Source organism: Pipistrellus kuhlii, unplaced genomic scaffold (genome assembly GCF_014108245.1).
Source record: "Pipistrellus kuhlii isolate mPipKuh1 unplaced genomic scaffold, mPipKuh1.p scaffold_m20_p_4, whole genome shotgun sequence".
Lineage (NCBI taxonomy): Eukaryota > Metazoa > Chordata > Mammalia > Chiroptera > Vespertilionidae > Pipistrellus > Pipistrellus kuhlii.
The window spans coordinates 89,995,640-90,023,214 of record NW_023425540.1 but is presented as its reverse complement, the minus strand read 5'-3'; the positions used below and the strand labels follow the sequence as shown (position 1 = coordinate 90,023,214).

Sequence of the window (27,575 nt, the reverse complement as noted above, 5' to 3'; positions counted from 1 at the left end):
CCTTCGGGGACCACGTGCGCTCCCATCCCTGACCGCCGCGGGGGGCTCCAGAGCGGCCAGGGTCTTTGGGGCCGAGGCCAGGCAGAGGCTTCCCGCTGAGGACGGGAGCCCGGTCCGCGCGGACCCAGATGACCCAGGACCCCCTTGGGGGGGACAGAGCCTTATGCTCAGGGCGCTGACCTTCTGCCCCGCTTCGGTGACGTCTCCGGGCTGGTCCACCCTGAGAGCCCTCCGCCCTCCCAGGCCACGGCCTCCCTCCGGTCACCCCTCCTCTAGGCGCTGGGCCTCGGCGGGGCCCAGGGGTTCAGGCTCCGCGGGTCCAGGGTAAGGTGACCAGACGTCCCGCTTTTTAACAATGTGTCCCGCGTCCCGCCGCGTTTTAAAAAAGTCCCGATTTTTTTAAAACGCCGCAGGAGGCGGGACACATTGTTAGCAATGGGCCGACGCCAGGTCAATTTAGAAGGGAGGCCGCAGCCCCATCCGGGCAGGTCTGGTGGGGCCGCACCTCCTCCGCTGCTGGAATTGAACCCAACCCCCCCCTCCCCTCCCTCCCCTCCCCTCCCCTCCCCCCTCCCCTCCCTCAGCTCCCCTCCCCTCCCCCCTCCCCCCCTCCCCTCCATCCGCTTCCTCTCCCCCCTCTCCCCGGGGCAGGGAGCCCGGAGCCCGCGGGGCTGGAGGCGGAGCCGCGGGCTGAGGTTTCCAGGGACAGAAGCCGGCCGCCTCGGCGAGTCGGCTCGTTGGTCTAGGGGTATGATTCTCGCTTTGGGTGCGAGAGGTCCCGGGTTCAAATCCCGGACGAGCCCGCTTTTTTGCTTTTTCCCCCCCGCCGTCGGGGGACCGGGAAGGCCCGCGGGCTCAGGATCCGCATAGGCTGCGAGCACACTTTGCTTTGGGTGTGAAAGGTTCCAAATCCAAACTCTGGAGGAGCCACGTTCCCAAACGTCCTTTTCCTCCGGGGAGGGGAGGGCGCCGCTAGGAAGGCCGGGGCCGGGGCGGGGGCTCAGGGCGGGGCCGCCGAGCGCGGGGGCGGGGGAGGGGGTCCCCCGGGCTCCGAGGCTGCGCTCCGGCCGCGGAGTGTCTGCTCTTCCCGCCGGAGAACCGCAGCGTCTTATTCTGCAGATGCGAGGAGACCCACAGATCCGCCCGAAAAGAGGCTTGTCTCCCGGTGCCCAAACCTGGGAGCCCGCCCGGGCCGCAGGGCGCTCCCGGGCCGGGCCGGAGGCGAGGGCCACGGGGTCCGGGCAGAGGCTGCGGGGTCCGGGCAGCGCCTCAGGGCGGCTTCCCGGGAGGAGAAGCCGGTGTGGACGGTGTGTGTGTGCCCTGGCCGTGGGTGATCTGGAAGGTGGACGGCGGCTCTGAGTGTGGCCAGACACCAGCGCTGACCTGGGGCTGCGGACTCTGCCTGGTCGGTTTGCTTCTGAAATGCCTGCTCGTGGTGGGAGGGTGGGGGTGGGGGTTGCTATCTCCACAAATTGGCTCACTCCCGGAGGGGCAGCCAAGGCTTCGGGACACAGAAAACAAGACACGGCTCCTACAGGAGGGACTGAAGCTTCTGCGGAAACTTCTCGGGGCTCCAAGCTGGGAAGTTTCCTGATCCCAACCAGAGGCGGGCCTGGCCCAGCCCCCTTCCCTGCAAGCCGCCTCAGGGCCAGAGCCCCCGGGAACCTGCAGACTGGCAGGCAGGCCCGGGCCTGTCTCTGATCTAAACCTCCGTGGGTTTCTCTCCTCTTGCCTCGCATCGGGTGGTGATCTGGGCGTCTCCGTCAAGTCTTCTGGCTCGAGTTCCTGATCAAGGGGTTGCCTGTGCCGAAACCAGAGCCCACTGGGATGCCCAGGGAGTGGCATCAAGGGAGACACCAGGCTCCCTGGCCCGGGCTTTCTTCTCTGGAGATCAGTCTTGTAAGACTCCTGGTCCTTTAAGGGTAAACAACTCTGGCCTCCACGAGCTGGACAGTTCCTCTCCAGAGTCCTCTTCTGTGCTGGCCCTCCCCCAACCCCCACTCCCCCTTCTGCCTCAGGGTCTGCTCCCCTGACACCCGCCTCAGACCAGGGCCTGGCTCGCGCTGGGCTCAGCTGTCATTTGTCCGCTGAGTGGGGAGTGGACAGTCCAGGACAGAAGTGCGTGCTGCAGAGGACGGTCCCTGCTCAGGAGGTCTTATTCCTGCTTTGGCTTCGCATCCCAGAGGAGCCCTGGTTATTCTGGGGCGTAAATGGAGTCCCCATCAATTACGGTTTTTATTTAGGTTACTGTATTTTCCAGTACTAAGTTTTCCATTTTGTTATTCTTTATATCCTATATTTCTTTGAGACTTTCTGTTAGTTGGAATTCTCAATCAAGTTGTGATTGCTCGTAGGAGTATGTTTACGGTGGCTCCTTTATCACCTTTACAGCCCTGTCAGGTGGTTCCAACATCTGAATCGGTGTCTCTCAATTGTCCTTCCTCCTTCAAGTTGACATTTTTTCCTGGTTCTTAATATGACCGGCGATTCTCATTGCATCTTGGACATATTCGGTATTATGTTATGAAATGCCATCTTGTCTGTCTCTGGTTTACCAGCCTCCGCTGGCAAAGCGCCCTCTGGTGGATGAAGAGGGCACCGCAGCGCTGTTGCGGAGGTAGCTCACCGCGGGCGGGCGGGGCCTCCTTACTGCAGGGCAGGAATAGGCTTGAAGATCCCCACTGGGCCCCCCCTGACACCTTCTGGGTGGGGAGAGGGTGGTCGCCTCTACTCCACCAGGACAGAGAGAAGGCTGGGGCAGCCTCTTTGTCCATCACTAACGGCCGGAGTAACGCGCAGGGCAGGCCGGGCTGCTGCTAGGGCGCTGGGCCGCAGGCGGAAGTGGCCCTGCGGTTTCTGCTCAGATCCCAGGAGGGGAAAGAGGAGGTGAGGAGAAACCTGGACCAAAGTGGAGAAGTCTATTTTGAGAAGTGGATGCTCAGGTCATTATTAACAATGAAAAGTAGTACAAAGCCACTGGCCAGACCCTGGCTCACTCTGAACACAGTTGGGGGGCTTCGAGGACCAGGGCCTTGGCATTATTGGCCCAGGGGGGTTGGCTGGGTGCTCTCCAGGGGTGCAGGAGCTACAGAGGGCGAGGTGTCCCAGGCTGACACTGCGGAAAGGGGGAGGAAGGGGCGAGGGGGAGGGATCAAGCCTGAGACCTCCAACACCTGAGGCTTGAATCACACACCTAAACTTGTCCTGCACCTGCCCATTTCCCGCCCACCGCGGCCTCGGCCTTTCCCAAACGGCCCTGCAGGAGGTGGGGTATGTTCAGTCCACAGCCTGGAAGTAGGACAGTTCAGTCAGTATCTCTGGACCTGGGGGGAGAGGCGGGGGGAGTGCATCTGGGACATTGCCCCATCTGAGGGCAGGGGAGGAAGTAGACAGAATCGGGGACACCTACAAAAGACAGTTCGGGTCGCTGGAATAGGGGGGTGACTTTTGCTTCGGATGCAAGTGGTCCCATGTTCAAGTTCTATATGAGCTCAGGAATTCGGATATTTTTCTTCCCAAAGGGCCAGGGTCCACTCGGGGATGGCCGATGCCTGTGCTCTCTTCTTCCTTTAAAATAAATAAATAAATAAATAAATATAAATCGTTTTTAATTGAGTTCAAAGAGGGAGGGAGAAAGAACAGAGAGATAGAAACACCAACAATGAGAGAACCATTGATTGGCTGCTTCCTGCAGGTTCCCCACTGGGGATTGAGCCCCAAACCAGCAACAACGGAGCCACGCAGGCCTGGCTCACTTCATGGGAGTCCTGGAAGGTGCATCTTTCAGAGGGAAGGAAACCGCCCTGGGAGGGACCCATAATCCCTGGTTTAGGAGGCCAGTGCCTCCTCCGTCAGGCCCCTGGGCGCTGCCCCACGCGAGCTTCCTTTCTTGGCCCCCCTCCCGTTCCACACTGGCGGCGCCCAGAGCTGGTGGGTACCCAGGTGTCCCCATGGGCCCTGAGGGGCCGAAGGGTCCCGCGCTCCCAGCACAGTCCAGCCTTTTGCTGGGCTGGTTCCTCTGCTGAGGGCCCAGCGCAGATCGCAGAACCAGCGCCCGCCCCGCTCACGCCCCGCCCCACTCCAGCCCCGCTGCACCTCGTCCCAGGACGATGCCCTCGGGCTGGGACCCAGGACCCAGGACCCTACAGGAGAGACAGGCCGCAGCACCCCTCAAATTCCCGGCGCCCTCAGCGACCTCAGGCCTCAAACCCTTTCGATGGAGCCCGCAGCGCACAGGCCTGTGGGAGTCGGAGCGGAAGCGGCCGGTTCCACGGCCCGGGCAGCTCTGGCGCATCAGCCCTGTCCGGCTGCTGTCTCTCGTTTCCTCTGGTGGCAGCGCTGGAACTTCAGCAACCAAGTCAGCGGAGGCCTCTGAACAAAGGCCAGGGAGCCTGGCCGGCTCATCCTAGTGTGCATATGAGACTCTCTCCCTGCGGAGTCCCTCCGAGGGCTTTCCCAGGCTCTGCAACAACTAACTGGTTAGCGATCTTCACAAGAAAGGCTTCGGGCTCCTCCTCAGCACCACACTTGGGGGTGATGCCTTCCCTGTGTTTGGAGGTTTAATTTGGGGGGAGGTGGTCTGAATACGGAATGGCAGAGTGGGGCCTGACATGCAGGGTTGTGCAGTGAGAGGTGGGGAGTGCTGAGCTGAGGCTTTTTCCTGTTTGTGTGTGTGTGTGTGTGTGTATGTATGTGTGTGTGTATATATATATATATATATATATATATATATATATATATATATATATGTAGTATATATATATATATATATGTAGTATATATATATATAGTGTGTGTGTATATATATATATATATATATATATATATATATATAATTGATATTTTCACAGAGAGGAAGGGAGAGAGGTAGAGAGCCAGAAATGTCTATGAGAGAGAAACATTGACCAGCTGCCTCTTGCGCACCCCCTACTGGGGATGTGCCTGCAACTAAGGTACATGCCCTTGCCCGGAATCGAATCTGGGACCTTTCAGTCCGCAGACCAACGCTCTACCACTGAGCCAAACCAGCTTCGGCTGAGCTGAGGCTCTTATCTTGGGGACCTGGCCAGCACCCCACCTTTGACCACCTCTTATGGCCCCGAGTCTGTGGGTTATCTGTGAGCTCCCCGCTTGAGCAAATCTGACCATCTGATTACAGGGCCTAGAGCAAACTGGAACCCATCACATAAAAGGACCCAGAGGACACCCCAAGACGTGGCCTTCTGGCCTTTCCCAGACAAGCTGTAGTCAGACTCACAGGAGCAAGCCACCCTCCCCCTCCCCAACAGGAAGAAGCCGGGAGCCCCAGTGTCAGCAAGGACAATAACGGAAATAAGGCACAGACATGTTTAACATGAAACCTGAGCCCGATTTCTGGGGCCTTCTGCCCTCCCTCCCCAAAGGCAGGCAGTCTCACCCCCGCCATGTCCACCTCCCCCGCTCCAGCACGGCAGTGCTCCTTCCGGCCTGCAGGAGACCCACCGAGGTCCCGGGACAGGTTGGTGCTCCCTGTGTCCCCAGCCCACGGCCTGACTCAGCCGGTGACTTACAGAAGCATGGATGGCCACAGCCCCCATAGAACCAGGGCGTGAAACCATTTTCCTCCATGAAAGGGAGAGAGAGGTAAAGAAACTGACCTTGATGGCTGTGTTCACCTGGGCTCCTCTACGGGCTTTGGGAGGGAGAGGCCCTGGATTCAAACCCCTGACAAGCCCTTCCCTTGCGCACAGGACATTCTAGTAGTGTGTGTGCAATGCTGGACCCTTTATTTTACGACGGAGAAAAAAGAGGTTGAGAGTGGAGATGGTGGAGAGAGGAGGTTCCTGGTGCCTGAGGCCCTGACCCCAGTTTTCAGAACCCACTTTAGGACACTGTAGACACACAGAGCTAACTCCTGTCCCAGAGCCATGTAGCCAAACTTTCTTGCACAGATTCCATCCCTGAACCCCAGTCTATGGAGAACTCTGTGCTTCCCGGAGAAGTCTTGCACTGGGAAATTTTCATAGCCAATTGGCTCTTTTTTACAATCTCAGAGGAAAGAAGTCGGTGCCCCTGACTAGTCAGGGATCACATGGTGTGTGTGTGTGTGTGTGTGTGTGTGATTTCAGAGAGGGAGAGAAACATCAATGATGAGAGAAAATCATTGATTGGCTGCCTCCTGAACTCCCCCTACTAGGGATGGAGCCCGCAACCAGGCATGTGCCCTGACTAGAATCCACCAGTGACCTGGTTCGTAGGGCCAAGCTCAACCACTGAGCCACAGCGTCTGGGAAGGTATCACATGTTTTTTAAAAATCTTTATTGTTGAAAGTATCACATATGCCCCCCTTCCCCATCATTAGCCTCTTCAAACCCACTCCTACCCCCGCCCCCGCCCCAGGCACTCGGATTGAAAACCGCTGGTCTGGGGGGGTCTGCTTTGCTCTTCGGGCGCCAGTGGTCCCGGGTTGAAATCCAGACTGAGCCCCCCTTCCCCTTCCTCTGTCCTCAGCGGAATACAGAGCTGTGGAGAGCGGCTACAGTGTTTGGACGGGGGCCAGCCTCGGACTAAGGAGAGGGCGCAGTCCACGTGCAGGTCCCAGCCTGGAGGGCAGAGCCCTCCCAGCACAATTAGAGCCCACAGCTGTGGTTGTCAGCGTGACCCTATGGTCCCAACACGTGGTCCCACTGCCTGAGTGAAGTGGGCTTGAGTTCAGGTGCATGTAAGGGAGTAGATTCGAAACCCAAGAGAACATTGTAACCACGCCCTTCCTTTGCCTGGGGCATCTGGCTATAAAGAGAAGGCTCGCAGGCCGTGGCGCTGTTGCTCTCTCTCCATCAGAGAGGACACTATCCCATCCAGACCCAGCTTTCATTCTCTTGTCTGTCTTTTCTCCATCCTTCACCGCCCCCTCTTAGGCTCACCAAACCTGGATGAGCTGGCACAACCAGGGTGGGGGGCCTGGGAAGGCAGGAAGCATCCCTCGTGCTGGGGATCCCACCTACCAACCCATCCACCCGCCCACCCACCCACCGCGGTTGGTTCCCAGCGGAGACTCCGGGGAAGCCGGCGGCTCCCGTGAGGAAGGGACTGCGTCGTTGGTTGCTATGGGAACAAGAACTCTTGTTGGAGTTGGAGACCAGAGCCGCTCAGGTCCTGGGTGAGTCCCACCGACTCCGACTAAAGGTGCCGGTTTCCTGGGGCTCAGCTCCGCCCGCTCCGCCCAGGCCCCCGGTCTGCCCAGCTGGAAGCGCGGGGCAATGAGCACCCCGGGTCGGAGGGCGCGTGGGGCTTTGCACCCCGAAAGCCGAAAGCCGGAGGATTGGTGCTCACCAGCCTCGGACCCGCCATCCTCTCCCGGTGCCGGCCATTGCGGGCCCGGAGGCCAGGCCTGTGCGCCTGGAGCTTTGGTTCCTGGAGCAAAATGCCAGCCTCCGGGCGGGACGCCCCGGTGGGAGACGGGGTTCTTGGTTCTGATCTTGTCTGGGGCGGAGCGGGGCGGGCGGAGCCCGGGTGGGGGTTGGGGGATGGGGGTGGGGGAGGAGCAGGGCGGGCGGCTGTTTCGCCCTCTGGGTGTCACATGGGGGGCGGCGTTTTCCAAATCGGGGTCCCAGTGACCAGGCTCCAGGGCGTCCCCGCGCCGTTGCCCCGCTCCTGCCCCAACCGACCGGGGACGCCGCGCCGCAAGGAGGGCGCCCGGGGGAGCGGGGTGGAGGGGGGGGGGCGGGCTGCGGGCCGAGGCTCCTGTGGTCCCAGCGCAGAGGGAGGCGGCGGCCTGTCCCCTGAGAGGACGGGAGATGAACTTTCCTAAGAGCAAACCCAGAGGGATTTCACAGGGACCAATCCCCTCCTCCCACTTTTTTGTGAAATTCCACTTTCCTGCGTGCTGAGGCCCTGCCATCCCCCCTCCCCACGCCCTCAGTTTCCCTTAATGCCATCGCCTCCGCGGGAGTGGTGCTGGGGCTCGGCTCCTTCCCCTCTGTCAGTAGTCACTGACTAACATCGGTGGTCACTGCTTCAATGAACGCCCTGCCCTGTTGGTTTATTTTCACACCAGCTTTAGTGGAAGTAAATCAATCAAAATCTACTTCTTGGCCTATCTGGGTCTCAACCGAAAGAATTGCCCTATTTGACGGTTTCTCTGGGCCAAATGAAGGTCTCCAGTAATAGTAAGTGGACTTCCATCTTAAATATTTGATATTTCGTTTAAAGACTTTTTTTGCATTCATTTTGATTTTTATAAACCACTGCATTGAAATATTTGTTGAGTACTAAGTTTTTGGGGACCCCCTTTCAGATCTCCCCTCCTCCACTTTCTCCACGTGCGTCTCCCGCCCCCGGGGAGGACCTCTTAGACGGTCCGCTAAGCTACCAGGTAGGAAAGGAGGGACGATCACCGCACTGGTCGGAGGCTGCGGCTCAGGGCTCTCCTTGCCCCGCCCTCGCGCTCTTCCGTTAATTATCCAATAAAAGCGGACCGACCTCTCCTTCCCGCCTGCTCCAACCCAATGACACTGGAGGTGGTGGGCACCAGCTCCGAGCCGGCTCCTTCTCTTCCCTCTGTCTTCCTACCCCCTCCCCTCCACCTTTCCCTCTTCCCCCCATCCCCCCCTTCCTTTCCTCCTCCCTCCCCGCCCCACGTGGGGGAGGTGCTGCTGTGCAGTAAGTGCCTGAGACTATCTAACCTGAAATAGCATGAGGAGTGCCCGCCAAACCCGAACAACTGGCCCGTCCTGTGAGTCTCCCACATTCCACCAGCTCCCATTCTCTGTCCCAGCTCTCTCCCCTTCCTGGTTAGCAGGGTGCTAGGATTTCCATCAGTAGTCTCTCTAGCCCATTTCTGCTTCTCTCTGTGTTTGCTTTTTCCCCCTACTTGTGTCTCCATCTATGAGGCAGTCAGGAGGGATTTGTAAACATCTGGCTCTACGTATCCAGACCAAGTCAGACTGAGAGTGACCTCTCAGTGTCCGTCCCTAGTTCCCTCCTCCAATCATGAGTCCTTCCTGGGCGGGAGGTGGTACAGTATAAATTGTGCAATTGGAGCCCACAGCCCTAAGGTTCCATTCTCAGAAAAGTGACTAATTGTGAGCTGAGAATATATCCCAAAAGAAATCTACTCTAGGAGCCTGGAGTTTCTCAGTCATGGCATGCTGTGATCTCTGATACATTTCTCCTCTTTATTACAAACAGGTTATCCTTCACACCAAATGCCAAAGGATTAAGCACAACTCTGTAATGCCATTGCCCCTCCCCAACCCCAGCATCCCTCTCTGCAAACACATCACTAACTCTACACAGTAAATGACCAGACATGAGAGAGAAAAAGAGGTTTACTCAGAACTACAGTAATCCCAGTTTCTGAACTAAGAAAATAAGAAGAAAAAAAACTTAATGGAATTTTAAAATCTATGAACGTAAGCCTAGATCCGCAAGATGATGCAATGAGGTCTTGGAAATGTTCTCTGGGACCTGTCTCTCCCTAGAGTGCTTTATCTCCAACTTCTGACTTAGGACTTGATAATACACTTCAGCATCATTGCTGAGTCCCCAGACACCAGAGAGTAGGTGGGACAGTTCTTTTTGCTTATCTCTAATGAGGTTCTCAGGGAATTTGGTCCAATGGACTTGGAAGCTACAATGAATACCCATCTCTAATTTCCCCAAACATCCTTCCTGCTCAGAGGGCTACGGCCATGAACCTCTGCTCCTTATTTGCTCAGGAACTACCTATATTTCCAAGACTTTCCAAACCTTATAGTGAAGAGAGGCATTGGCCAGTTCCTCATAACAAGATCTTAACAGTGGAGCTGTCAATATTTCTTTGCTAGTGAGTGAAGTTCTTTGAGGAACTTCCTTCCAGATCTAGGAATAAAAAGAGTCCTGAATCCATCAGCTGAGCTTGAGATAAACTCAGGAATAATTGGCTGGTTTTTTGTTTGTTTTTGTTTTGTTTTTTTATCTCTATGAGCTTCTGAGACATCGATAATGGTAGAGAAGGGCTCTGTATGTGCCTGTGTGTTATTTTTATGTTATATTTGATATGATAGTTTCCTACTATATCTCATGTGGGCTTCTATTTCTGAATTTTGGCTAAACTCTTTAGGCTTAATCTATTGGTTCCAAAGTATTGGGCAATTGCATTACTTGTCTGCCTCCTCATTCTAGAGCAATCAGGTATGTACTTTTAAGCATGATGAGTACCTATCCACTCAATTCTACTCATCCAACCATAGATAACTATGCTAAAAATCAACAGCAGAATACAAAAAGAGGCCATCCCAGCGTTGAGATATTCCTACTAGTGAAATAAGCCAAATGTTCTTTTTTGCAGCTGAAGAATTTCACACCAAAAGCTGAACTGTATGTAGACTAACATCAAACATTTATTATAACTGTTGAATTCGATTTGCTGATATTTTAAAGATTTTGACATATATGTCCATGAGAGATAATAGATTTCCTTTTTTGTAATGGCTTTGGTATTAGGATAATGCTGGTCTCATAGAATGAGTTAGAAAGTATTCCTTTTGTTTCTATTTTTGGTAAAGATTGTAAAGAACTGGCATAATCTCTTCCTACATGTTTTTTTTGTAGAATTCAGCAGTAAAAGCATCTGGGCCCAGTGCTTTGTTTTAGAAGGTTATTAATTATTCACAGTTAAATATAGGCCTATTCAGATTATTTTTCCTTGAATTTTGGTAGATTGCTTTTCAAGGAATCGGTCCATTTCATCTCAGTTATCAAATTTATGGGCATAGAGTTGTTCATAATATTCTTCTATTATCCTTTTAATGTCCATAGGACTTATAGTGATGGCTCCTTTTTCATTTCATTTTCCTAGCAGTAATTTGTGCCTTCTCTCTTTTGTTGTAAGTCTGGCTAGGGGCTTATCATTTGTATTGATCTTTTCAAAGAACCAGCTTTTGATTTTGGTTTTCTTTATTGATTGCTTTAAATTTCATTGTTTTCTACTCTTTTTGTTATTAATCCTCACCTGAGGATATTTTCCCACCGATTTTTAGAGAGAGTGAAAGGGAGAGGGAGAGACAGAGATGAGCACTTACTCATCTAAGAGCTTTCTGGTGCTCTCTGCTTTTGGGGGCATTCTGGTCCTGTGCTCCTGGGCAAGGGTGAAGGCCTGGGAAGTTGGGCTGGTCCAGGCACCGCCCTCTGGGAACAGTAGGCACTGGCTGGCCCTCACACACTGGGCCTCTGCAGACAGAGGAACCTCCAGGTGTGGGAGGTTGTTTAGATTGTGAGAGCATCACCCACCTACAGGCCTTGAGGACCAGATGGCCCACCTCTTATCCTCACTGCCCTGCACGCAGTCTTTAAGTACACTCTAGGTGTGCGAGCCAGTCCTCTGGTGCCAATAGCTGGAGGACCCAGGCAATAATTCTGGAGGAATGAGAGAATAACATGGGCAGCCAGTTTTGTCACTGGTGTTAGTGAGTGCTATAGGCTTAAAATACAAATCAATGAAGGATAACTGTGCTGTGGCCCTTTAAGTGTTGGTTTTTATTTTTAATGAGGCCTGGCCTGTGATCAGGCTATCTTCCCCGGTTGCCAGCAGCCAGCCCCATCAGGCGATCAGAACCTGCCCACTGGGGTAAGGGACCGAGAGGTTGGCCTGCAGCTCCTTCATTGTCCGCTCCCTGGTGATCAGTGTGTGTCATAGCAACCGGTCTTACAGCTGTTCAGTCGATTTATATTACCCTTCTATTATATAGGATGTTTTTATTGAATTCAGAGAGGGAGAAGCATCAATGATAAGAATCATTGATTGGCTGTCTCCTACATGCCCCCTACTGAGGATTGAACCTGAAATCCAGGCATGAGCCTGACCAGGGGAATTGATCTCCCAGTTCATGGGTCAATGCTCAATCACTGAGCTGTTATTGTCTTTTAATTAGGACTCAGGATTGCACTGTATCATAAAATGTTCTGTACCAAAATAAAGCTTAAAACTATGTGTTTAAAAATAACAAAAGAAGGAGCAATAGGCAGAAAGGATGAAACAAAACTATTACTTATAGATGGTATAATTTCTAACCACAAAATAGAACTGAGAAATTACTGAAAATTAAGAACATTCAGTGAAGTGGCTAGTTTCACAAATATATAATTAAAAATAACTTTCCTATATAAGAGCAATAACTAGAAAAATATAATAAAAAACTATTTACAATACAAAATGAGAAAAATGTAGTCAGGAGTACTTTAAGTGAAAACACAGGTTTCTGGTTGGGAAACAAAATTTGTAAACAGATTTTTCTAAGTAGTTTAGAGGATTAACTTATTTCAATCAAAATACCAATGGAAAATTTTAGGAAAACCAAAAGGAGCAAACTGAACAAGAATCCTTAAACTCACACATCATAGGATCGGTCCCATGGAGGCACCACAGGCCTTGCTTTGAGAAGGTAAGTCAGGAAAGTTTGACATCAGGCCAAAGAGAACAAATATCTGACAGTGAAGACACAGGAATCCTGTCTCTTGAGGGACAATGTGATCTAATTTCTACAAATAAAACACTTTGCTTGTGAGGTAGTGACCACTCATTGCCAAAGTCCTGATAACTGCTTAGAGGGGAATTAAGCATATGGTGAGGTTATTGAGTCACCACGGACCCAAGCCAACGTGTTCCTCCTCCTTTCCAGGCTCTTGGGGTTTCCTTCTTAGTAAATCTTCTTGGCTCAGCAGAGGAACAAGGTTCTGAAGAGGTTTTCCAGTAGAGGGGTTGGGTGGCTGAATCAGTGATCCAAACTTCTGTTTTTGGCAAGGGAAAGGCATCAAAGTGCAGTTTGAGCAATTGCTAGCTGAACAATAGTAGTAAAAGTAGTAGACATTTTAAAATTACATTGTGAAAAACATTTTTATAAAAGTCCATTTTCCCCATAAATCGCAAACTGACAGATCACAAATAATAAGCCTTTGATATTCAATTGCTATATTTTCCTATATTCTAAAGCTAACAATCTCTTTCAACACTCAAGCTTTGAGAGGGTGTTCTTAGAGGATTACATGAATATAAGCTGTTGGCTTAACAATCAGTAGTTTGGGTCTTTCAGGAGAATACCAGTCCAGAAAAGGAACTTTGCATTATTTCTCTTTTCTCAAGTGTGTAAAAGTAGATATACTTTCAGTACACAAGAATTACTCTGTTCACTTTGCAGGTAAACAACTTCCACACTCATATTTGAATCTTTTCATAGGAAAGAGATCTGTGACTTGTACATTGTTGTATAAGCTCACAAAGGAAAGCGCCTTAGTCTCAAAAGCCTGGCTGCTATCTGAGGTATAGGGACATTTTCTTCCCTGTGAATTTTCTAAAAATTTGAGGTTTAACCAAGATAGGTATTTATTCAATTTGGGCTATTATGAGGGTTTCATATATCTGTATCTTTCCAGACAGCATGGAAATTCAGAATTTCTTATGAAACATTTCATGTTGAGGCAGGACCATCAGACCTTTCCCAATCACACTTCTGCTTTCGGGTCTTACATGCTGAGTGGGTTTTCTCATGCCGTGTACAGTTTGACAGCCGACCAAATCTTCTCCCACATTTTTTGCAACCATATGGCCTCTCAGCCACATGACTCTGCAGATGAAGCACAAATTCTTTGTTCTCTGGGAAGGTTTTCCCACATTCTGGACATTTAAATACCTTCTTCCTTAGATGGATTCCTTCATGGCGACTACGATGAGAATTTTGACGAAAATTTTTCCCACATTTTGAACATGAATAAGGTTTCTCTCCTGTATGGATTCGCTCATGTTTATTAAGGTTTGTTTTATGATTGAAGCTTTTCCCACAGTGACTGCAGTCATAGGGTTTTTCTCCAGTATGAGTCCTCTGGTGGGAAATAAGGTAAGAACTTTCATTAAACTGTCTCCCACACAGTGGACAAGTGTACCATCTTCTTGATCTCCGATTTCGGTTAAGCGCAATAATATTGACATCCACAAATTTTGAGAGGTCCTCTAGTGGAGTATCATTTTCAATGGTAATTAAAAGATTTCTCACTTTCCTTTCATTTGGAATGGATGTATTTATTATTTTTTCTTTATGGCAATCTGGAGATTGCTCAGAGACCACAGAACAATCCATTTCATCACAATCTGAAGAATCTTCTCTGTAATCTTCACCCTCAGGATTACTGCCATTGGCTGTTAAAACAAAAGAAGAGAATTTAGTAACTTTTGAGGGACATGATACCAGGAGGGGGAAAAATAAGTTTGATTTCTCATGAAATAACATTAAAAATCACAAATCTGAGGACTGATAGATAATTGCCACCAACATTCCTTTTATACTCTTATTAAGGGTCGGATACATGACAAATAAATCTTTTCATATCCCACAATATAAGCACACAGTACTCTTTTTATGTGAAAGAAAAAATGAGACTATACTAAAAGACTATTTCACTCAATGAGTTCATATTGAATTTATATGTGTAAAGCATTGAGCTAAGTACGAGGGGATGAAGAACATAAATACTGAAGGGTACCACTCGTAATCTTTAGGCCAATAAGTGAACCGTAAGATGACTTCTAGGTTCTCACTACATTAACTGTTACAATATTATAGCATTAGATAATATTACAATGTCCATGTAGTAAAAAACCATAAACAATTAAAATACCCTAAAATAAAGAAGATGTAATACATTGACACAATAGATTATTACTTGGGAATCAAAGTGATTACTACAACTGATAAAACTATGGTAGATAAAACTATGATAGAAGCCAACAGTGGCCTTTTGGGAAGAGGAAGAAAGTAGTAGTAGTAACTAGGTGGAGCACAATAGGAATTTCTGCAGTGGTAGGAAGTCAATTTTGGGTGGTAGTTAGACAAATGTGTATGTTTTGTGAAAATTTGAGTTATACACTTATTTGTAAACTTTGCTGCATTTTTATTATAGTTCAAAACAACAACAAAAACCCTGTAAGATAAGATTATAATGACTAGGTAGCAAAGTGAAAAACTCTATGCTGAAAATAGATTGAGTGACAAGGGACCTCTAAATTCTGGCCAACTTACTGAGAATAAATTAAAAAGGTTAAATTAAATGCTTAGGCCTCAGCAGTTGAGCATCAACATATGAACCTGGAGGTCAAGGTTCGATTCTCTGTCAGGGCATCGAACATGCCCGGGTTTTAGGCTCAATCCCCAGTGTGGGACGTGCAGGAGGAAACTGATCAATTATTCTCTTATCGATGTTTCTAGCTTACTCTCCCTCTTCTTTCATCTCTGAAATCAATTTTTAAATCAACTACTTAAGATATGTGGCTGAGCCGAAACCAGTTTGGCTCAGCGGATGGAGCATCGGCCTGCGGACTGAAGGGTCCCGGGTTCGATTCCGGTCAAGGGCATGTACCTTGGTTGCGGGCACATCCCCATTAAGGGGTGTGCAAGAGGCAGCTGATTGATGATTCTCTCTCATTGATGTTTCTGACTCTCTATCCCTCTCTCTTCCTCTCTATAAAAAAAAAAAATCAATAAAATATATTAAAAAAAAAAAAAAAAAGATATGTGGCTGACCCAAAAGCTGGAATGTGAATTTCTACTGGATTTAGTAGTTTCGCACACTAATGGATTTATTCTATTTTAATTATTCCCTTTATTTCCTTAGGATAATGAAAAAGCTGGGTAAAGCCTATGCCAATTTTCATCACAAGTCTTTTAAAAAAAATATTTTATTGATTCCCTCCCTTTCCAATATTTCTTATTTTTTATATTTTTACTGATTTTAGAGAGGGAGACAGAGAAATAGAAACATCAATGATGAAAAAGACTCATAGATTGGCTGCCTCTTGCACGCCCCCTATTGGAGATCAAGCCTGCAACCTGGGCATGTACCCTGACTGGGAATCAAACCCAGGACCTCTTGGTCCATGGGACAATGCTCAATCCACTGAGTCACCACAGCTGGGCAATATTTATTCTTTTTAACCCCTTTTTCTTGTTTTAGAAAACCTAGTTAATGATATTGTGAAAGCAGGTTTCTTTAATTTGTTCTGTTTTAAGAAATTACCATCAGTGTTTTATGAATGATTATACATGTTTGTTTATATTAAAGGACTGTTTTGAGGAATATTTATAGACATTCATGGTTTTTTTTTAATGTACTAATTTTTAAAATTAAAAAATTTAGTAGCTAATATATTTATATTGCTCAAAAATCAAAACATAAAAAGGTATGCAATGAGAAGTCTTAATCCAGTTCCTATCCCCATCCATTCTATTCATCTCTCAGAGTGGTACAGGTTTTTATTAGTTTCTTTTTAATCTTCCATTGTTTTTTTTTTTTTAATATATTTTTTATTGATTTTTTTACAGAGAGGAAGGGAGAGAGAGAGAGAAACATCCATCAGTTGCCTCCTGCACAACCCCCACTGGGGATTTGCCCACAACCAAGGTACATGCCCCTGACCGGAATCGAACCTGGGACCTTTCAGTCCGCAGGCTGACGCTCTATCCACTGAGCCAAACCGGTTTCGGCCTTCCATTGTTTCTTTAGGCAATTCATTTTCTTTCTCTCCCCCATTCATTTAAAAAAAAAATTATATATATATATATATATATATATATATATATATATATATATATATATAATTTTTTTTTTTTTTTTTTACAGAGAAGAAGGGAGAGGGAGAGAGAGAAACATCAATGAGAGTGAAACATTGATTAGCTGCCTCCTGCACACCCCCTTTTGGAGATGTGCCTGCAACCAAGGTACGTGCCCTCGACCAGAATCGAACCTGGGTCCCTTCAGTCCACAGGCTGGTGCTCTATCCACCGAGACAAACCAGTCAGAGCTCTCCCTCTTTTTTATATAAAAGATAGTATACTATATATTTCTGCTTGTTTTATTTCAATCACTATATTTCAGTATATAGAGATTATCACAATATGATGTGTGGACATATCATAATCAACTCTGCAGACACACCTGGATTGTTTTCAACCATTGTTTTTAGAAACAACACCACAATGAATAACTACGTACATCATTTTGAATATGTACTGTTGCTGTGACCTGTAGATCAGATTCCCAGAAGTGGGACTGCTGGATCAAAGAGTTAATGTATCTGTAACATGGTTAATTACAGATTCCCATACATAAGGATTGTACTATTCCGTATACCTACCAGCAATATAGCTGTCTCCCAACAACCTCACTACCAAAGTGTTGCTACATACTGATTTATGTAAATCTGGTTTTAACAAATGGTAACTCAGGCCCTACCTGACTTGGCTCGATGGACAGAGTGACGACCTGCAAAATAAAGGATCCCAGGTTTGATTCCAATCAGGGACACATGCCTGGCTTGCAGGCTTGATCCCAAATAGGGGGCATGCAGGAGGCAGGCAATCAATGATTCTCTCTCATCATTGATGTTTCTCTCTCTCTCCGCTCTCTTCCTCTCTGAAATCAATAAATATATATTTAAAAAATGGTAACTCAGTAGAGGTTTAATTTGTATTTCTAATTATGAGTAGGACTGGACATATTTTCATGTATTTAAAGGTAATTTGTATTTCTATGTGAATCTGTTGGATTTTCTCTTTCCTACTTCTAGAAACTGTTTATAAATTAGGAAGATTAAGCTTTTGTCCGAGTTATAAATATTTCCAATTTGTTGCCTTTTAAAACTTACATATATTTTTCACTTTTATGTATTTATTGATCTTTTCTTTTAAGACTTTCAAATCCATTTGAATTTGGTATCAGATTGTCTAATTGCAGGAGGTGGGAGAGATCCTATTGGTATTGTTAATGAGATTTGAATTCATAATCAACTTGGGGTGAACTGACCTTTATACATTAAATCTTCCTACTCTTTTCATTCATTCAAATCTGCTTCTGTGTCCTTTACAAGTGTTTTAAGGGTTTCCTAATAATTTTTGCACATTTCTTAAGTTTATTTCTAGGTGTTTAATCTTTTTTTTGTTCCTATATCTTCTATTTGATTGTTTGCATATGAAAGCTAATGATTTCCATATACTGTAATATTTTACAATCCAATGCGATACCAAATGCTCTTATTTATAGTAAGTTTTCAGATATTTTCTACAGTTTTCTAGTTACACAATTGTAACATATGTAAACAGATGTACTTTTATCTTTCTCTCAAAATCGTTATACACTTAACTTCTTTCTCATTTAACTGCACTGGCCAAATACCCAAAACATAATATTAAATACAGAAGTAGTGATAGTGGGCTTCATTGTTGTATTCCTAATTTTAGTGGGAATGCCCCCAGTATTTCCTGTTAAGGTGATGCTGGCTAAAAAGATAAGTACCTTATTAAGGATGTGTTCACTAAGTACTATTTTGTTAAGTATTCTTATGAAGCAGGGGTATTTAGTCAAATACCTTTTCAATAACTATGAAAATGATCTTGCATTTTTTCCTTCATTATAAGATGGAATATATTAACAGTCTTTCTAGTATTAAACCAGTTTTGCATACCTGGAATAAATTTTATTTGGTCACAGCAATTTTTTTTTAACTTATCATTATTTTTAAAAATCCTCACCTGAGGATATTTTTTACACTGATTTTTCAGACACACTGGAAGGGAGGAGACAGAGAGAGAAAGAGAGACACACATCGAATGGTTGCCTCCCACACACGTCCAGACTGGGATCAAACCCAAAACCAAGGTAACTGCCCCTGACCCGTGAATCAAACACGTGACCCTTTAGTCCGTGGGCTGATGCTCTAACCACTGAGCAACTGGCTAGGGCTGGTCACAGCAGTTTTATCAGGTTGTGGTATCTTTGTTACACTAATTTCATAAAAATAATTTGAACATTTTTTTTCTGTACTCTGGAATTTTTCATAGCATTTGAATTGTCTAGTTTTTAAGAACTCACAAGAGAGAGATGCAAATCAAAACAACAATGCGGTACCATCTCACACCTGTCAGAATGGCCAACATCAACAAATCAACAAATGACAAGTGTTGGCAAGGTTTGTGGAGAAAAAGGAACCCTCGTGCACTGCTGGTGGGAATGTAGACTGGTGCAACCACTGTGGAGAACAGTATGGAGCTTCCTCAAAAAACTGAAAATGGAACTCCCATTTGACCCAGTAATCTACTCCTAAAAATATATCCCAAGAAACTAGAAACACCAATCAGAAAGGATATATGCAGCCCTATGTTCATAGCAGTACAATCTACAATAGCTAGGATCTGGAAACAGCCTAGGTGCCCGTCAGCAGATGATTGGATCAAAAAACTATGGTATATCTACACCACATGTGTCAAACACAAGGCCCGCGGGCCAAATCCGTCCCGCCAGGCCTTGCAATGTGGCCCGCACCGCGCTGTCATCACTGCACTCCGCTGCGTTTCCATCACAATGACAGTTTATGACTGTTCAGTAAACCATTCGGCCCGCGATTTAGGCTGGATTTTAGATTTTGGCCCCTTCTCTGATTGAGTTCGACACCCCTAATCTACACAATGGAATACTATGCTGCCATAAAAAAGAAGGAATTCTCATCATTTGCAGCAACCTGGATGGAATTGGAGAACATCATGCTGAGTGAAATAAGCCAGTCAATGAAAGAGAAACACCACATGACCTCACTCATTTATGGATAATAAAGAACATTATAAACTGAGGAACCAAAAGATAGATATAGAGACAGTAAAGCAACAAGCAGACTGTCAAATTAGAGCGGGGAGGAAGGGAGATCTGGGGGAGATAAGAGATCAACCGAAGGACTTGTATACATGCATATAAGTACAATCAATGGACACAAAACTCTGGGGAGGATAAGTATGTATGGGGGGGGGGCAATGTTAAAATATGTACACAGTTAATAATTTAATTTAAAAAAAAAAAGAACTCACAAGAATTTTCTGTGAAACTGAAGCTGGTCCTTTTTCTTTGATGGGGGCTAGTTTCTATAATTTTCAATTTGCTCATATAAATTAGTTTATATATTTTTAAAAAATCTTTCTTATTCTTGTTTTTTTAACTTACTGATTTCTAATTTAGTATTTATGAATACTTTGTTTTCCTAACTCTGAGTCATAGGCTTAATTACTTTATTTTTCTACATGTTTTTAGAGCCATAATCTTTGAGTACCACTTTAGGCTATACCATAAATTGTGACACACAGTTTTCCAGAAAAATTATATAACTTTAACTTGTATTTCCCCTTTGACTCAGGTAATTTATTAATTTTTAAAATTTCCAGGTGGAACTTTCCCCCCATTTCATTATTAATTTCTAGTTGTACTGGGTAGATCCTATTGCTATTTCTACTCTGGAATCCACTAAGGTTTTCTTTGCTTCAGGGAGGAGAGTCAGTGTGTATGTATCTTGTAAAGATATGTTCTTTTTTTAAAAATACATTTTATATTTTATTGATTTTTCACAGAGAGGAAGGGAAAGGGATAGTTAGCCAGAAACATCGATGAGAGAGAATCATCGACCAGCTGCCTCCTGCACACCCCCCACTGGGGATGTGCCCACAGCCAATGTACATGCCCTTGACCAGAATCGAACCTGGGACCTTTCAGTCCGCAGACGCTCTATCCACTGAGCCAAACCAGTTTTGGCAAGATATGTTCTCTTACCACAGTATAAGTAGATATAGCTATAGGAACTACCTCACTGAGAATTTAAGTTTCTACATTTCTAACTGTTTTCATGTTCTCTTGGATAGAGACACACATTCTATTCTCTACTGACAACTCTTCTTTGATTCCTGGCTCCCCCAGGTTCATTCCCTTGCACTTCTCCCTTTGCAAACTGGCCAAATGTTACTGTTTCCAGCTGTATGCTGATGACTCCCAAATACCCATGTCTACATCTGACTCCCAACCCCCAATGTCCAAGTGCCCGGAGGATAATCTCATTTTAGTTCCTCTATGGAAATAAAATTCATCTTTTTCCAAACTCTGCTCTTGGGTCTAAATCCTGTCTCTACCTTGTCATCTCTCTTTATAGTAATAATGGTTTCACACTGCTTATCTTTTTATGTGAATGATTTACCTTACAAAACAAATTGTAAAGTCCTAGAAGGCAGGACTGGAGTAATATGTATTTATATATGTATTTTTTAAAATATATTTTATTAATTTTACACAGAGAGGAATTGAGAGGGACAGAGAGTTAGAAACGTCGAAGAGAGAGAAACATTGACCAGCTGCCTCCTGCACACCCCCCACTGGGGATGTGCCCGCAACCAAGGTACATGCCCTTGACCGGAATCGAACTGGGGACCTTTCAGTCTGCAGGCCGACGTTCTATCCACTGAGCCAAACCGGTCTCGGCAAGTAATATGTATATTTTTAATCAACTCCAGAACCCAACCCTGCCTGAGGAAAGAAACAAGGGGCACTTACTAAATATTGATGAGTGGCTTAAGAATTTTTTTTTTTTTTAAGATAGTTAAAAGGAGAGGGACAGACAGAGAGGAGAGAAACATTGATGTGAGAGAGAGAGACATCGATTGGCTCCCTCCCGCATGTGCCCTGACAGGGTCTGGAATTGAACCTGTAACTGAGGTCCGTGACTTTGAATGAGTCACCCAAGACCCTTCATTGCATGGCTGATACTTTAACCACTGAACAACATTAGCCAGGGTGACTTAAGTGTTTTAATTTTTTATTATATTTAAAAAATATATATTTTGCTGGGACCGGTTTGGCTCAGCGGATAGAGCGTCGGCCTGTGGACTGAAAGGTCCCGGGTTCTATTCCGGTCAAGGGCATGTACCTTGGTTGCGGGCATATCCCCAGTAGGGGGTGTGCAAGAGGCAGCTGATCGATGATTCTCTCTCATCGATGTTTCTAACTCTCTATTCCTCTCTCTTCCTCTCTGTACAAAATCAATAAAATATATATTTTTAAAAATAAATGCATGCAAAGTGCCCTATCCGATTTGGCTCAGTGGATACAGCGTTGGCCTGTGGACTCAAGGGTCTCAGGTTCGATTCTGGTCAAGGGTATGTACCTTGGTTGCAGGAACATCCCCAGTAGGGGGTGTGCAGGAAGCAGCTGATCACTGTTTCTCTCTCACCAATGTTTCTAATTCTCTATTCCTCTCCCTTCCTCTCTGTAAAAAATAAATAAATAAATAAATAAAATAAATGCAAAGTACTTAGACTAATGCCTAGTACATAAGTGCTTATTAAGCAGATGTTATTTCCACCAATAGTTGGTTATCTTTTCTTTTACACTAGGTTTCACAGCTATGGATCTTCAATGTGTCATGTGTCCAATGAAAACACAGATTTAAAATATACCTGTTGGGCCAAAACCGGTTTGGCTCAGTGGGGTGTGTGCAGGAGGTAGCTGATCTATGTTTCTCTCTCATAGATGTTTCTAACTCTCTATCCCTCTCTCTAAAAAAATCAATAAAATATATTTTTAAGAAAATAATAAAACATACCTATTGGGCCCTAGCAGATTTGACTCAGGGGATAGAGTATTAGCCTGGGACTATAGGGTCCCAGGTTAGATTCTGGTCAAGATCATGTAGTTGCGGGCTTTGATCCCCAGCCCTGGTTGGGGCCATGTAGGAGGCAACCAATTGATGTGTCTTTTTTCACACCAATGTTTCTCTATCTCTTCCTCTCCCTTCCACTCTCTCTAAAAACCAATGGAAAAATATCCTCAGGTGAGGATTAACAAAAATAAATATAATATAATAAATATAATATAACATAATGTAACATAATATACCTGCTGGGAAATAGCACTGGATCCAAAAAATAGATACAGAATGTCTGCCTACACTTTCTATCTGCTTGAATGCTTGATATTAATATATCAGCTGTAATACTTGCTTACCAAGAGAAGGACCTTCTGCCTTTGCTGCCCCAAGATATAGGGAAAATGGCCACCCACCGTTGAAGCAGACTCTGGCTCATGGGACAAGACAAAAATTAAACACATGTGTGAGCATGTGCTTAGTTGGTATGAATGGTGTCTCGAAAAAGTCTGAGGTGAAGTAGAAGAACATGATTTTCCCATAGCATTCAATCTGAATACACAAGGGACTTGGTTTCTTACCCATTAACAGCATCTCCCCAATACTGTCTTCTTCCTTCTCTGAGGAGGGCTCCTGCATAGGATCCAGGCTCACACATTCTTCTTGGGAGTGAAATACATTCAAGTCCTCAAAAACCACCAGATCCTGAAAGAGCAACAGGCCCCCCTTCCTCTTAGTAACAGAGGTTCCTTGACAGCCCTGTTGATAAGAAATACTGAGACCCAATGACGAAGGAATGGTGAAAGGGGTTTATAAGTCCCATAGAGATGCAGCCAGTCAGGAAAGGAGCCAGAAGACAAGCAGAAGAAAATGATCTAAGGGGAAAGTGAAGAACAAGCCCCGTTTTCCCTGCTGACTTCCATGAGTATGTTTTTATATAAAATTGGCTGAGCTGGGAGGGATAGCAAGAGCAGAGAAGGGCTGGGTTAGTGAGCCTCCACCCATGAACCAGGAAGTCACTGGTTAGATTCCAGATCAGGGCACATGTCCAAGCTGTGGGCTCATGATAACCCAGTAGGCGGAGTGCAGGGGGAAGCCGATAAATGTTTCTATCTCTCTATCCCTCTCCCTTTTTCTAAAATCAATAAAAACATATTTAAAATAAAGAGAAGAAGGTGATACACTCAAACAATGAATGGGAAAACCATACCCACCTTAGAATCAGCTTTCAAGCACAAAGATACTGTCTCCTGTTCCTGCTGGATTCCTTCTCTAGTCAGAAGCTTCACTTGGGGACCAGGTTGCACTGGGAAAAGAGGAAACTGCAGTTACTGGAAAAGTCAGTGAGTCTAATACGGACAGCCCTAATGTCAGGCTATCTTCGCTCCTTTGGCAGGCAACTCATGGTCTTTTCTGGTCCTGTGAGACCAGAGAGTAAGCCATAAATCACAGCGTCTTGAAACTATTATATAGTGTCCCCTCAATGAAAAGAATGATTTCCCCTAAGTGCTTTTTAAAATTTCCACAACTACTAAAGAGGGGGTTGGGAGAAGGTAGTCTGAAGAATCCCATAGCAAGCACAAAGTTTCCAAAATGCCACATAATCTAAAATCAATTCTATCATTCATTCACATTCATTTATCTTAAAAAAGATATTGTTGCTGAGACCAGTTTGGCTCAATGGATAAAGCGTCGGCTTGGGGACTGAAGGGTCCCGGGTTCGATTCCGGTCAAGGGCATGTACCTTGGTTGCGGGCATATCCCCAGTAGGGGGTGTGCAAGAGGCAGCTGATCGATGACTCTTTCTCATCGATGTTTCTAACTCTCTATCTCTCTCCCTTCCTCTCTGTACAAAATCAATAAAATATATTAAAAAAAAAAAAAAAGATATTGTTTGCGTTAGCTGGTTTGGCTCAGTGGTGTCAGCCTGCGGACCAGGTTTGATTCCGGTCAAGGGCATGAATCTCGATTATAGGCTCCTCTTCAGCACAGGCCCTGGTCAGGGCACATGCAGGAGGCAACCAATTGATGTGTTTCTCTCTGTCTTCCCCTCTAAAAATCAATGGAAAAATATCCTTGGGTAAGTAGGCTATATATATGTATATAGCCTACTCTCTTCTCCCAATGAAAAATTGACACTACAGAAAAGAGACACACTGCTTATCCTATGGCCTTACCCACACCCATCAAACCACTCAAGTTCCAGCTTGAGAAAAAGACTCCCTCTCCTCAACATGTTGACTTATTAAAATCAACTACTTTTTCCCCCCCCAATATCCATCATCCTAACTGGGATTCCTAACTAGCAGGAAAGACTATCTCAGCCCCTGGGCACCATCCCCTCTCTTCCAGTAAAGCAGAGTGTTCTTACCGCTGTTCTGAAAGTTTGAGCTCACATCTTTCATGATAACCAAGGTCTCTTTGGCATTCTGATTGGGCTGAGCTAGTCCGGGCTTGGGCAAGAAGGTGAGGAAGTGCTCCAGAACCAACTGGTGGATGGTCTTGGGCCTGTTAGTAGCATCTTGAAGTAGGTCTTGGCCTAGCTTGGAGTTTGGAGGAACTCTCAGTATAAAGGACTGCTTTGGCTTCGGAGGCATCGGAAACACTTTTGCAGCCATCGTGCCTTGAAATCACACACCACGCTCCTTTGTGTAGAGCTTCAGAAGCCACCTCTTACTGAAGAATATCTGCTAGAAAGTTGCAGACAAGAGATATCATCGGTTACCCACAAGATCAGGCAGGGTATGTCTACACGTGTGGCTTGGGTAGTGAGACCACGTGAGATCCGAGTCAGAGAAGATAAGCGGGGGTAGGGAATTCATCGATGAAATGGATTCTTTTAACAAGGCCTGAAAGGAAGATCCTGAGAATGAAAGCTAGAAGAGGATGGCCAAACCGCAAGGACCAAATGGAAGGGAGCAAAGGCAGCCGACAGAAGGCCGCGGGCTATTATCCTAAGAAATACAGAGTACAAATTCCACTGGGACGAGTTGTTTAACTCATGTATGGTAGAGCAACGGGCTAGAACAGGGGTCGACAACCTAAGGAAACCTTTGGAGCAGCAGTCGCCAACCGCTGGGCTAGAAGACAGGAAATCTGGAGGCCATCTACCGAGTGTATCTGTATAGAAGTCAATCAGCTTTGGACTGAATCTGACCGGAGATCCCTCGGATACCTTTCGAGGGACAGCCGACGGCTCGAGAAGAAAACACAAAGCCGCACGAGGGGCCTCCTTTATGCCGAGAGAGTTCTACTGAAAGCGGCAGGTGACATATCGCAGGAAAACCACCAGTCCCAGCCCACACTAGAACCTCTTCCATCGATCGGGCAAGGGCTCCCTTTAGCGCAAAGCCCGGCGGGGGCGTTGCCTGCGGCCAGCTCCGGGCTCCCCTCTCCAGCCAAGCTCCTCCAACAACTGACCGCGATCCGCTCCCCAGGCGTTGCCGCAAGCCTGGTTCCCGCCCTCGCGGGAGGCTCACCTGTCGGAGGCTCTGCCACCCCTGGGCGCTCGCTGAGGGCAGCCCGGAGACCTAGGCTGGAGGAAAGACTGGGAAACTTAGGCGCGGGAAGCCGAGACCGCCCCTCGCCCTTGGGAGTGTCCTCAGAATCTGCCAGAGACGATTGGTCCGCCGATACGTCAGTTAGGAAAGACGACAGGACGCGGTGCCTTCTGGGAGCCCGGGCAACTCGGCATCTGTGACGTCACGCCCGGTGCCTCGTTTCCGGTGCGAGGACCTGGTCTCCCTCCTCGGAGCGAGCAGTCTGCCGTTGAGGCGAGGCTCGAGGCGGACCGGCGGAGCTCACAGGGCTGGAGGGAGGCCAGCGCGGAGACAGCCGCTTTCGCTGTGTCTCTTCCTGGAAGACGGGACGCAGAAGGCTAACTCCAGTCCTCCATGCCCGGCTGGCGCCACTCCAGGTACGGGCTAACTCTAGGGCTGCTGGGAAATGCAGTTCAACTCCAATCAGCCAATGGGAAGTCTCCAAGCGCAGCGGTTGGGGCGGGGCAGAACCCTGGCTAGACCGGAAGCGAGTTGTCTCTGTGACCGGAAGGCTTGTTCCCCGCCGCCTCAGTCGCCGTGGCTCATCCGGGGTGAGCCTAAGTGAGTGAGTGGTTTAGGCCTTCTGCCAGATCCTGGGTCCCTTCTTTCAGGGCCGGCCAGTGGGTCAGAGCCTGGCGACCCTTCTCTCCCCTGCTTGCCAACTTCAACACATCTTACTTTATAGAAGGCTTCCTACTTGTTCCCGGACCACGCCATTTATGCTCTCAGTTTGTTTCTCACTGACGTCCAACAGCGTCTTTTCTCTGCATTGTTTCCATACACTGATCTGGATGGGAATAACCCTAGGGATTATCTTATTCCTCTGTCCACTGGCCACCAGCAGGATGACGAAAGTAAATATATAAATGAATGCCTTTATTTATTTATTTATTTATTTATTTATTTATTTACTTCAGAGAGAGGAAGGGAGAGGGAGCTGTAGAAACATCAATGATGACACTCATCCATGGGCTGCTTCCTGCCCGCCCCACACTGGGGATGGAGCTCACAACCCAGGCATGGACCCTGCCCGGGAATCAAACCCCAACCTCCTGGTTCACAGGTCAATGCTCAACCAACTGAACCACACCAGCCAGCGCTAGGGCTGAATGTCTTTTCTTATCCCTAACTATAGGAGACTCACTTAGCCATGGTTTAAAATATGTTATAGAGAGACTAGTGTCAAACCTGTAGCACCAAACTTTTTTAAAAAGTAAAGATTACCTGCCTTTGCAGACATCAGCATTACTAAAACAAAACAACAAAACCCCTCCTTTAATCAAAGCACTATGGTTTTAACTAAGAGTACATAAATAGAACAGTAGAAAAGACTAGTAAGTGCCCAAATTGATCAGAATATATGGGAACCTATATGAAAGGGCAGCATTTCAACTTAGTGTAAAATAGATGGTGCTAGCAAAAACTGTTCTGAAAAAGAGTAAGACTCCTGTCCTTATACTACATTAAAAAATGGAATTTAATCAATAAAAACACATAAGAGAACATTAAGTTTAATGATGAAACAAAATGGGAAATTGAGATGCCTTAAAATAAAATATAAACAAAAGTATTGTTATGAAAT

The 27,575-nt window shown here is 46.6% G+C and overlaps 2 protein-coding genes, 1 long non-coding RNA gene, 1 other non-coding gene and 1 pseudogene across 5 annotated transcripts in view; 3 read left to right on the top strand and 2 right to left on the bottom strand.

The window, feature by feature from the left end:
- Nucleotides 1–3,806, top strand: part of ZNF213 (zinc finger protein 213) — a 31,207-nt gene extending 27,401 nt beyond the window's left edge. Inside the window, exon 8 of the transcript XR_004982936.2 lies at nt 3,795–3,806. The gene's annotated coding sequence lies outside the window, so the exon portion shown is untranslated. The remainder of the gene's footprint in view (nt 1–3,794) is intronic.
- Nucleotides 732–803, top strand: TRNAP-UGG. Its single transcript has one exon. It is a non-coding gene; the product is annotated as a tRNA-Pro (tRNA).
- Nucleotides 3,807–5,423: 1,617 nt separating the features above from the next.
- LOC118703700 lies at nt 5,424–10,498 on the top strand (annotated as a pseudogene).
- A 1,507-nt stretch (nt 10,499–12,005) lies between these two features.
- On the bottom strand, nt 12,006–26,076 carry ZNF200 (zinc finger protein 200). Of its 2 annotated transcripts, none has more exons than XM_036409895.2 (5): nt 25,934–26,076; nt 24,826–25,141; nt 23,669–23,760; nt 23,036–23,159; nt 12,006–14,153 (listed from the first exon to the last, which is right to left on the bottom strand). In XM_036409895.2, the coding sequence occupies exons 2-5, from the start codon at nt 25,070–25,072 to the stop codon at nt 13,426–13,428; spliced, it is 1,191 nt and encodes a 396-aa protein (XP_036265788.1). In that variant the 5' UTR covers nt 25,073–25,141; nt 25,934–26,076; the 3' UTR covers nt 12,006–13,425. The 2 variants fall into 2 exon arrangements, with proteins under 2 accessions (XP_036265788.1, XP_036265790.1); XM_036409897.2 differs by having other exon boundaries at nt 12,006–14,150.
- On the bottom strand, nt 18,822–20,344 carry LOC123651178. Its single transcript, XR_006739707.1, has 2 exons — nt 19,857–20,344; nt 18,822–18,869 (listed from the first exon to the last, which is right to left on the bottom strand). It is a non-coding gene; the product is annotated as an uncharacterized LOC123651178 (long non-coding RNA).
- Nucleotides 26,077–27,575: the final 1,499 nt, after the last annotated feature.